The sequence below is a fragment of the Gekko japonicus genome, unplaced genomic scaffold (genome assembly GCF_001447785.1).
Source record: "Gekko japonicus isolate JY-2015 unplaced genomic scaffold, Gekko_japonicus_V1.1 scaffold1333, whole genome shotgun sequence".
In the NCBI taxonomy this organism is placed as follows: Eukaryota; Metazoa; Chordata; class Lepidosauria; order Squamata; family Gekkonidae; genus Gekko; species Gekko japonicus.
In genome coordinates, this window is record NW_015160252.1 from 480383 (window position 1) to 492364 (window position 11982).

At 47.6% G+C, this 11982-nt stretch overlaps 1 protein-coding gene across 1 annotated transcript in view; it reads left to right on the top strand.

Moving 5' to 3' along the window:
- The first annotated feature begins 5573 nt into the window (after window positions 1-5573).
- Window positions 5574-11982, top strand: part of MANSC4 (MANSC domain containing 4) — an 18046-nt gene continuing 11637 nt past the window's right edge. The window contains exon 1 of the mRNA XM_015414279.1: window positions 5574-5802. Within this exon, the coding sequence (XP_015269765.1) occupies window positions 5574-5802 (229 nt within the window). The remainder of the gene's footprint in view (window positions 5803-11982) is intronic.

Consider the following 11982-nt stretch of genomic DNA (forward strand, 5'->3'; position numbering starts at 1 on the left):
AAAACAACAAGGGGGAAAGTAATCAGTGGAGCTTGTACACTGATGAAGGTGGGAGTATGCCAAAAGGAGCAGAGTGAGTGGAACAACCTCGATGTGGGTGGGGGAGTGACCTTTGAGGGTAAGGGGGAATTCAAGGGAATCCATATGCTTTTGAATTACCTTTGGATTGGAAGTGAAACAAGGGGGAAATTGGCACAAAAGCTCTCTCAGAAAAACCAGAGAAACAGTTACTAGAAAGTGATCTGAGTGCCGAAGGGAGGAAAATCAGTGCAGAACGACAAAGAAAACCTGACGGACACGCGCAGTGAAAGTGAGGGGAAACACCTGTGCCTAATAGACCTTAAACTCCAGAACCACAACAGCATGCTCAGAATACCTTAAACAAAGAGCAGTGGCAGTTGGCACTGTGTTTAGCTGTCAAAGAGGCAAAGACTCTGCTGAGTGAAAGAATGTTATGTACACAAATTTGTATGTATTGGAGACAAAACAATTAGCTTGCATTAGACCTATTAGAGAAAGATGTGAAAATATTAATGATTTTGACACAGGTTGCAAAAGGTTGTAGATTTCTGGAATAACATCAAGATTGACAAGTACTGCACTATATATGACATAAAGGTAAAGGTTCCCTTGCTCGAAAGCCAGTCGCATCCGACTCTAGGGTTGCGGTGCTCATCTCCGTTTCAAAGCCGAAGAGCCAGCGCTGTCCAAAGATGTTTCCGTGGTCATGTGGCCGGCATGACTAAACGCCGAGGTGCACGGAACGTTGTTACCTTCCCACCGAAGTGGTACCTATTTATCTACTTGCAATTTCTTGCTTTCGAACTGCTAGGTTGGCAGGAGCTGGAACTAGAGACGGGAGCTCACTCTGTCATCCAGCACACTCGGGTCTTGAACTGCTGAACTACTGACCTTCCACAGCCTGCAGTTCAGTGTCTTAACCACTTGAGCCACCACAGCTTCATATATATGGCATACTTAATAGTTTTTAAGTATTACTTTAGTTTTTTTCCTCACTGTAGGTTATCACCATTTTGGCCTCTCTTTTTTGGTGTAAATTATACTTAAATGAAGTCTGTGTTTTAAAACATGTGACCAAGCTCTCAGACCTCTCTAGCTGTTTGGAAGGACAGGGGTTAACAGCTGGGCATTGGAACTCAAGGGAGAGAATTCTGTCCTTATTCCTGTCTGTAGGGAGAGTGTGAACAAGGAGCTTTCGCTATTCACTACGGACCTTGCTAACAATGAACAGTCTGCCTGCTGCTCTACCATGCATGTTTTTATAAATCCGTACTTGAAATTAAAGGAAGGCTCTGATCTGATAATGTAAAATCATCCAGGAATATACTAATAACTCTTTTTTTGGGGGGAGGTGAAATGTTGCAGAATAATTTTAGCCCTTACCTCTCTTTTTGCTATCAGAATCTACCTTTTTGCTTGTCCCTGCTGGAGAACAAGAAACAGCCAACTCCACAGAATTCAGGTAAGGAACCTGATACACTGTTTACTTCTGGAGGGTTTTACAAAAGCCGTGTTTGTGTGTGTTTTTCTTTTTATCCTCTCCATCCCTTCCTTCATCTCTCCCTGTACAGCACAGCAAAACTAGGGTAAAACGATCAAATTCCAAGCAAACATTGGACTTTGGAGCATTTAGAATCATGCCTCAGATGGAGGATTAATATTGGTTGTAGCTGGTTTTGTTTTCACTTTGAGAATGAAAGGGCTAGAGAGAAGCACGGTGTGAACAAATGCTTTGTTGCTGTGTACAGCAAGTTGAATACAAATGATGTATGCGTGAAACGCAGAAAGAGGCAATGCTGAGAGACAATAATTTAGTTAACAATTTGTATCCTAATAATGTTAATCTTGCCTCAAAATAATTAAAAATTGGAATTAAAACTGAATGCTAATCATTAAATTATGAGTTCTACTGGGCTTGGAATGACTTCATGCATGTCTTTAGGATCTTTTAGAATCTTACCAGGCCTGCCAATTGTAATAAAAGTAATAACTGGTACATAAAGGCACATTACAGATTCAAAAAGAAGTCAGTAAAAGAGAAAGTTTCTCTTCCTTTTAAGGAGTGAGAGCTGTCTATACTATATGTGTCCTTTAACTAACCACTCAAAATTTGCCCAGCTACCAGGATCAGTATCTTGATACACACACACACACACACACACACACACACACACACACACATACACACACACACACACACACACTTTAAAATACAAACTTATCTGCTCATTTGATTCTTTGTTTTAGATTATGGAGGCTTTCAAGGTTCACTATAATTTTTTAAAACTTAATTCAAGGTTTGGCTTGCATACATAAACAAGGAGGTTGGTCCATTAAAAGATGCTGGTTTATTGATGACAGTAATGCTCATACTTTGCTTCAATGTGAATTTTGTGTCAAAATACTGGATGTCTTAATAAGTCCTATTTTGCATAACAGGCACAGCCTCCCAGAAGCGAGGCTCGTTTTCGTTCTCTTATCGGATCAGTGTTCCCATATCCCCCTCGCAGGAGTGAGTTTTCTTCTGATTGCTGTGAGGATCAGGGAATAGAAGATTAAAATTCTGGAGAGATGATTGATTTCTGATTGTACTCTCTATATTTAAATACTGGTTTTGTTTGATTTTAATTTATGCCAGTAAAGGTACTGATTGACTAACAGTAATGCCCAAACACTGTGAACATTGGTCATATGATTATAATATAATATAATATAACTACTGTTTTATAGCAGACAAACGATTGAGTCACTGTAGTAACTGGGTGATGTACTACTATTATGACTACTACTACTACTAATAATAATATTAATAAGTGTGCTTTTGGGGCTGTTAGAGAAACAAAAGGGGTCTTTTGGGTCCAACATTGGTATCTATAGAAAGGCCTGCAGCTTGTCTTCTTAGGGAGTTCCTGAACATTCTCTGTAGTTCCATGATCCTGTGCTTTTTTCTTTCATAATTTGCGGCAGCTTCAGTTTGCAGTTTCCAGGGGAGGGAATTTTTAACTCTTCCCTCCCTGTGCTGTTTTCCTACTGACAATTGTGAATTTGTCCCCCCCCCCCTTGTTGGGGGTAAAAGCATTGTGGAGATTGCAGCTCACAGCAGGAAAAGTTCAGAGGAAAGATGAAAAAGCCTGCTCCTTGGCCAGTCTCCCCCGGAAATCACACCCCTGGTGGCTGCAAGTCTGTAAAAGATTTTTAAAGACTTTTTAAAAATGATCACGGTCCTTGGAGTATCACAACTGGTTTATTTATGATGGTTACAAGAAAAAGGAAATCAGCTAACTGCAAAATTATATCAAGTGCAGTGAACAGTTCCATCTTCCCCTAAAAAAACAACAACAACCCACCACCAATCGGAGCTGTGCTAGTAGGGTTGCCAACCTCCAGGTGGTGGCTGAAGATCTCCCACTGTTACAACTGACCTCCAGGTGAGATAAATAGCCACTTTGGAAGGTAGACTGTATGGCATTATAGCCCACTGATATCCCTCCCCTCCCCAAATGCCCGCCCTCCTCAGGCTCCAACCCCAAATTTCCAAACTGGAGCTGGCAACCCTACGTGTTAGAAGCATTTCAGGGCTGGGTCTCTGGCCAAGCACCCACGAACTGCTTGGAGCAACCATTTTCTTCCTTCATGCTTCTCCCCAAAGGCATCTTTTCCAGTCAGGTCCTTCATCCTTGTCCCTGCTGCAAGCAAGTTCAAATTCATTTTCTTGCACTGACCTTTTGCTACCCTTGGCTATGTGAGTCCCCTGATCACCCACCCCATTCTTTCTCACCGACGGCTTCAGCAGCTTCTTCTGTGGCAGGATCAGATCTTGTGTGCTTTTGAGTGCATTATGGGCTCTGCTAAGTGATAACAATAACAACAGTGATGTCTAGCTTAGCCTCTCTTCTGCATTATGAACCACCATAAACGACTTTGCAAGAGTTCAGAGGCGATGTCAGCCAGTTTGGTGTTGTGGCTAAGAGTGGCAGACTAATCTGGAGAACTGGGTTTGATTCCCCATTCGTCCACATGTAGCCAGCTGGGTGACCTTGGGTCAGTCACAAGTTTTCTCATAGCTGTTCTCTCAAGAGCAGTTCTCTCAGATCTCTCTCAGCCCCACCTACATCACAGGGTGTCTGTTGTGGGGACAGGAAGGAGATTATAAGCCGCCCTGAGACCCCGAGTGAAGGGTGGGGTATAAATCCAACTCTTCTTCTGTGTGAAAACTCCTTGCGGCTACAATTCTGCACATGTTCACTAACACACATGTGCATAAACTCATAACTAAGTCACATTGACTTAAGTGAAATAAGGAGCTCAATCCTCTACATAGCTTCTTGGATGTAAGTCCCATTGAATTCCTTGGGTGAGTATGCTTAAGAGAGCTGTCTTAAATTCATACAACTCCCATTTGGATCCTAAACAGAAGGCTGCAACTCTGTTTAGGATAGTACTGTAGGTGTCCTCAGAGGAACATCATATAGCAGTGCTTGCTTAATAAGACAATTTAAATAATTTTGTTCTATGGAGTTCAGAGTAATTTAGAGAGCAAATTATTTTTTTAATTAAACATTTTTATTAATTTTTAATACAATAGTAACAAAGGTAGTGGAGATATAAACTTTATAAAGGACACAAACACAAAGGATTTTTTAATTTAAAATAAAACCATGTTTAAAACACTAGCACTCTTGCAATATTTTGTTTATTTAACAGTGTCTGATAACTGACACCTCTTGCTCTGAATTATTGCATCAAAATGTCTGTGCTGTTGCAATCTTGAGTATGCTGTTCAGGTGCGTATCTGTAAGCTGCAAACCTACGATGACGCAGCAGCAGCAGAACTGGAAGAAGAAGCAGAAGACAGGCAGTTCTACTGTGGGCCTGATAGAAGCCATCTGGGGACCTGATCCAGCCCTAGGCTTGCCAGGCCCCCCGGGGGGGGGGCGGGGAAACCCCTGCCCGAGAGGCCCGTTACCCGCCACCGGCGGATTGGACCCCGGGGGAACCCCACCCCCAAAGCACGCGATGTGCCCGGCGTTAGCATGTCACCCAGAAGTGACACAGGCGCGTCAGGCGCATTGGGGGCGGGGCTGCGGTCATCCGAGGGAAAACTCTATGGTTTTTCCTTGGATGATTGTGGCCCCGCCCCCGGCGTGCCCGACGTTGTTGCATCACTTCCGGGTGATGTAATTGCGGCGCACGCACATGAACTCCTGGAGCAGCACTGGACTCCCCCGCTATACCTACGGTAAGGACTTGGCAACCCTATCCAGCCCCCAGGCTGCATATTTGAAATCCCTATTTTAGATTATTCTAATTACATGAGACCCAATTAACTCAAAATCAACCAGTGTATGAAGGGCAGGAAGTGAGAATGTTATGGTCAGTCTTCCACAAATTACCATCCAAGGCCTTGGAAACAGTCGCTTAGTTAGAAAATCGCTTTGTCTTTCTGGCAGATGTACACTGAAGGCTGATGGACATCATCGGTGAGAAGACTCTTTAGGCTGGTTCTTCCTGGTGGACTATGCTTCTGTTTTGGAGCAGAGACTTCCACTGAGATGATTCTGCTGATGGCCATGACAGACGTTTTCCTGCTTCTGGGCTGGGTGTGGCGATCGAACAGCCTCTGCTCCCCCACCACCTTTTACAAGAACTGCTGGATCCGACAGTTCCCGGGCCTTGCCGTTGATCTGGAGCTCTCACAGAAGAAAGGGGCCCGCATCCTCAAGAGATACTCAGCAGCTTCTGCCCAGCAGTGCAGCCAAACCTGCTGCCTCCTCAGGAACGGTGAGGGGTGACTCCATATTACAAATGAAATATGATTATTTTTTAAAAAGAAATGTTAACTGAGAACAGTGGGTTAGATCCAGGCTAAATTTCCCATTAGAGGAATGAAAATCTCCTGCTGCCTCCCTCCCACCCACTGATCCCTCTGAAATGCTGCACCTGAGGGACAGGGGACCCTGAGGAATGACTCAGACGGGATCTGCAGTGGGGACAGGGAATTGATAAGAAGTTGCCACTTTAGCCTGGATTCAACTGTTTTTTTATACACACATACACACACACACACACACATACATACATACATATATATGTTGCACTGAGTTGAATCCAGGTTAAATAATGTGTGTGTACACACACACACACACACACACACACACATACATATAGGGGTCATTTCCTGTAGGAGTGCACAGGAGCGGAGCTCTGGCAGTAAAGAGCCCAGGAGGCGGGCATGTGCAACAAGCCTCGTCCCCTGCTCCCAGCAGCCCTCAGTCAGAGCAAGAAGCAGCCAGGTAAGTTGCAGAGCCCCCCCCCAGTCCAAAACAGTCCAGTGGCACCTTTAAGACCAAGTTTTATTCAGGTACAAGCTCTCCCTCCTCTGCGAGGACAGATCTGCACGTCCCCCCCCCCCAATAGCTAGGAATCCAAAACAGTCCAGTGGTGCCTTCTGACACACTTCTGGTGATGTCAGGGGGTGTGGCATATGGAAATAAGTTATGCTAATGAGTTATCCTAATGAGCTCCTGCACCTCTTTTTCTACGAAATGACTCGTGTGTGTATGTATGTATATATATATGGCATGAGATACATCATTCTGCTTCCAATAATCTGTCACACTTTGGTGAAAGATGGGACTGATGTAGGTGGGAACAGGCTTTGTCCTTATTGGAGAAGATAGCCAGGGAGAGGGGAAAGGGATTGGTCCCATTTCATTGGGAGAGAAGTCCACCAGTTTGGTTTTTTACAGACAGGTTTGGGTCTAGATCTGGTGTGGTTGCGTTGCAAACTGGGGCCCCAGGAAGGGCCCATGGCCATCCCTGAGTGCCAGGACAGGAGGTCCCATTGCTGATCCAGTAGTGAATTCACGGGAGTGGTAAAATACTTTTATTTAGGGCAAACAAATGTTCCCAATGTGGTATATGAAATTTCAAATCATACTTTCAGTGTTTCACCAACTTTACTCAGTGTAAAGTGGCACCTGTTATTGAGTCCATTGGCACCTATTAAGGCCAACAAAGTTTTATACTGTATACTGAGATTTGCCCGTCACTTGTCTATTGTGTATAGCATACTTTGCAGTTTGCATACACTGAGGCTATGGCCTAAGACTCACAATCCTTTGCTAAAAGTTATTTCAGAATTCGACTTATTTTCCTGAATCAGCTTTTGATCCAGGCATGGAAGTTCTCAGTTGCTTAAATGACTGAAAATGATAAAATAAACAGAGTCCTGTTTCATCAGACTAAGGTGTGTCTAGCATTTGGTTTCCAACGGGGGCCACTTAGATGCTTCCCAAAAATGCACAATCAAGGCATGAAGGTAACAGCTTTCTCTAGTTCTTTGACCATAGTAACTGGTCTTCAGAGGCACAGTGCCTCTGAACTTGCAGGCTCCATTTAATTATCATGATTAACCATCAATAACAGAATTCTCTTCCAGGAGTATGACTGAATCTTGAGAACTTTAGAATTGGTCCTTTCTTCATTCTGTTTTAATACTTATGTCTATCCATGTACTACCCTACAGATAATTTTCTGGGTCCAATACAGTCTAGGGGTGCCAGGTCTACCCTGGCCACAGCTGGGGTGGTGGTGGTGGTAGGGTTGCCCGATCCAGGTTGTGAAACTCCTGGAGATTTGGGGATAGCACCTTGGGTGAGGACAGGGACCTTGGGTACAATGCCATAGAGTTCACCCTCCAAAGCATCCATTTTCTCCAAGGGAACTGATCTTTGTAGTCTAGAGATGAGCTGTAATTCTGGGAGATCTCCAGGTCCCTGGCATCCCTAGTACAGTCCTGTAACCAGGGCCAGTTCGAGGTGCTTCTGTGCCCTAGGCAGGCGCAGATGCCAACCTCCCGGTGGGGCCTAAAGACCCTTTTGCTGCCGCCTCCTCCTCCCCCCCCCCCCGGGCGGGTGGGTGAGCTGCGGGGTCTGGCTCTGGGGCGGGCCTGGGTGGCACGGAGCGGCACACACACACTCGTGCATGCCCCATTGAGCAGGGGGGCGGGGAGCCTCCTGGCTGGGCCGCGTGGCGTAGCGGGCCCCAGATCGCCAGGTCAAGGTAGATCTGCCAGACTCAACTGCCTGAGAAACAGGGATGGAAGGGGCTTTGGCGGGGGAGGGGATTCCAGTGTCTTTACAAAGTCAGCAAACAGCCCGACCCACAACAGTGCTTGAATGCGAAGCAGGCGGCCAACCAGACATTTGGTCCCGCAGGCATCAAAGAAACCAAATGCGTTGGCGGATGCTGTAGACACCGCGGGACTCAGGGCGCAGGGCCCGGCTACACGGAGAAATGCCTCTGGCCCCACGCGAAGGGAGGCGACGGGGCTGGAGGGAGGGTGGGAGGAGCACCCGTTTTATGGTCCCCCACTGGAAATGGAAGGGAACACCCCACCCCGAAGTACAACGGCACCGGATTGCGGCTCCACAGGGATTAAACACACACACACAGAGACATCCCCCAATAGTCGATGTTTCTCCGAAAGCTGAGCCCTTCGTCGTCCCTCTCTCTCTCCCTCTTTCGGCTGCCCGAGCAAAGCGTCTGAGTCTGGCTGGGCTGCAGGCACGGGGTGAGACTGGGGGCAATTTCACTGGTCTTCCGGAGACAGGCACCCCTCGGTGTGTGGGGAGGCCCTCATGTGGGGAATTTATCTGGCATCTCTGAACCCGACTCTCCTGTACCAGACGCTTGAAAGGCCTGGCGAGAGAGCCCCTGGAACTAGGCCCGGACTTCAGAGAGCGGGGCCTGGAATGGGTTGTGGGGGGGGGGAAGGTCTCCCGGCTTGCCCTCCAGACCTTGCCGTCCCCTGATCGCGCCTCTGGGACCCCTTCCTCCCGGAAAGACCCAAAGGTGCCGGCTGCTGTCCGGATTTGCCTGCAGGATTCACGCCTCCTCCCTGGCCTGGGCCACCCAGCCACCCACCCACATGTCCCATCAGCAGCACCTTTCTGGCCTTCTCGGAGGCCTTTCGAGCCACCACATCACACGCCGAGCCAGAAGGGCTCGCTTCCGCTTCGCCCGAGAGAAATGAAATTGAAAGCAGCCCGGCGGCTCGTCCTTGGAGCCACGCCCAGCCGGGCTGCCACAGGGCTTCATCCTGGAGCCACCAAGCCCTGCAAACGCGGCCTCTTCACTCTCCGAGCCGGCATGGGGGAAGTCCCTCCCCACAGACAGAGAGAGAGAGCGCACGCAAGCGGCGGGCAGAGACCCTCATCCCTGCATCATCGCCCGGTTAGGGCGGCGGGGGCGGGAGGGGGAGCTTTGGCCTAGTTCGCCTAGCGGGTGAGCCGGCCCTGCCTGTAACACACCTCCTCTCGCCCCACAATTCCATCTCATATATTCTTATATATCATCAATGGGGGAAAAATAAAACGTTACTTTTCTGGAATGACACAAGACTGCCTTGAATCCTACTAAATCATGTTTGAAACTTTCGTCAGCCTTGATCCTCCTCCTTGAGCCATTCTTCTTCCAAAAAAGGTGTATTTGTAGGTGTATGCATAAAATCATAGGATCATAGAATGATAGAGTTGGAAGGGATCTCCAAGGTCATCTAGTCCAAACTAGATGGGAAATTCACAAGGTGGGAAATTCACAAATACCCCCCCACACACACACACAGTGACCACTGTTCCATGCCCAGAAGATGACAAAAAACCTCCAGGATCCCTGGCCAAACTGGCCTGGAGAAAAATTTCTTCCTGACCCCAAAGTGGTGATCAGCATATCCCTAGGCATGTAAGAAAGGGCCACAAGGACTAAGCACTGAGGCAACCCTACCTGCCCTCTCTCTCATGATCTGCCTAAGTTCACAGAATCTGCATTGCTGTCAGATGGCCACCTAGCCTCTGTTTGAAAACCTCCAAAGGAGGAGAGCCCACCACCTACCAAGAAAGCCTCTGTCAGGAAGTTCTTCCTACTGTTTAGTCGAAAAACTTTTGATTTAATTTCAACCCGTTGGTTCTGGTCCAACCTTCTGGGGCAACAGAAAACAACTCCGTACCATCCTCTAGATGACAGCCCTTCAAGTACTTGAAGATGGTGATCATATCACCTCTCAGTCATCTCCTCTCCAGGCTAAACATACCCAACTCCTTCAACCTTTCCTCATAGGACTTGGTCTCCAGACCCCTCACTATCTCTGTTGTTCTCTTCTGGACATGTTCCAGCTTGTCTATATCCTCCTTAAACTGTGGTGCCCAAAACTGAACAAAGTACTCTAGGTGAGGTCTAACCAGAGCAGAGTAAAGTGGTACCATCACTTCACGTGATCTGGACACTATACTTCTGTTGATACAGCCCAAAATCACATTTGCCTTTTTAGTAACCACATCACATTGTTGACTCATGTTCAGTGTATGGTGTACTAAGACCCCTAGATCCTTTTCACAAATACTACTGCCAAGACAAGTCTCCCCCAACCTATAATTATGCATTTGATTTTTCCTGCCTATATGCCATTAAAGGTTTATTGATTGATTGATTGATTTTTCCTGCCTAAATGCAGAACTTTACATTTATCCCCATTGAAATTCGTTTTATTTGCTTTAGTCCATTTGTCCAGCCTGTCAAGATCATCCTGTACTCTGACTCTGTCTTCTACCATATTTGCTACCCCTCCCAATTTAGAATCATCTGCAAATTTAATTGTCAGCTAGCTGCCATGTTTTTCTTGTTCCCTTCTCTGATCCTGGTACTACGGCACATGCCTCATAGCTTGCTCGCTACTCTGCCGCTTGCTGTTAACAGTGATAGGGAGACCGTGAGAACCAGTGCTGCCAGACTGAGTTATCTGTCTGACCTTGTGACGGGGGGAGGGCTTGCGTTCCACTGCAGGTGTGAATTGTTCGGCTCTCATGGGGCACTGAGTCTCTCCCGCTTATTATGTAATCTCTCGCCGGGAGAATTCCCCCGCGCACGTGCTCGGATTTCATTTGCTTAGCTATTTGCCTCATCCTGCTATATGTAAGGATGTTTCCGCCCAATGGTCATTCCTAGCAATAATCTTGTGGACATGGTAACAGACTTGTAGTCTAATAAAACATAACGCTTCCCTGGAAATGTGTGTGGAGATTTACTTGCTGTTGAACCTGACATAAATTGTTAGGAATCACTTTTCCTCCATCGAGCTGAGTCTCTCCCGAGCGAGATGAGCAATCCCAGTGTGGCAGGGGTGCCTACCCCGACAACCACGTCGGTGCCTACCCTGACTACTACGGCGGTGCCAGTGACAGCCCCAACCACGACAGCACCAGTGGCCCCCACTCTGATGACATTGAGAACGGGGGCGCCCGTGATGACGGCGAGCCCAGGAGGGCCAATATCCATGGATGGAGGGGCCACCCCTAGGTCAGCGGCTTCGTTCATCCCGGTGCATTTGGGAAGGGGAGTGACCTACCACCATAAAGAGAGGGATTGGGGCTGGCATTGGGTGACTCCATGCAAACTACCTGGTCAATGCCAGGGAGTAGGAGTCGAGACAGTATCTTTGACCCACGGTCCAGCTCAGGGAGCTTCAGGATAACCCCAGGTAGACCCATCCCATTCCCACCGAGATCGTCGGTCAGTCCAAGTCGGGACATGGATGGGAGACTGGATATTTTGGAACTGGATTGTCGCCCTGTAATGCGGGACATGGGACAATTGCTACACAACCTGCTGGGGATAGTGGCCCGGGTGGTACAGACCCAACTGGCCATCCCACAAGTTTTGCCGAGAATCCCCCCCCCCACGCGCCCGGCCCGGGGACGGTTCACCGAAAACCTTTTCTTCTTTATTGTACGGGTGATGAAGTTTGTTGAGCGCTGGGCTCACCTGTTCCCTGACAAGGAGAATCAAGTGGATTTCATCGCTTCCCGCCTGTGGGGTGCAGCGACTAGCTGGTATGAGGGGCTCCACACCCTGGAGGCAGTGGAGTTGGAGAGCGTTGATGCCTTTATGTGGGCACTACGAGCC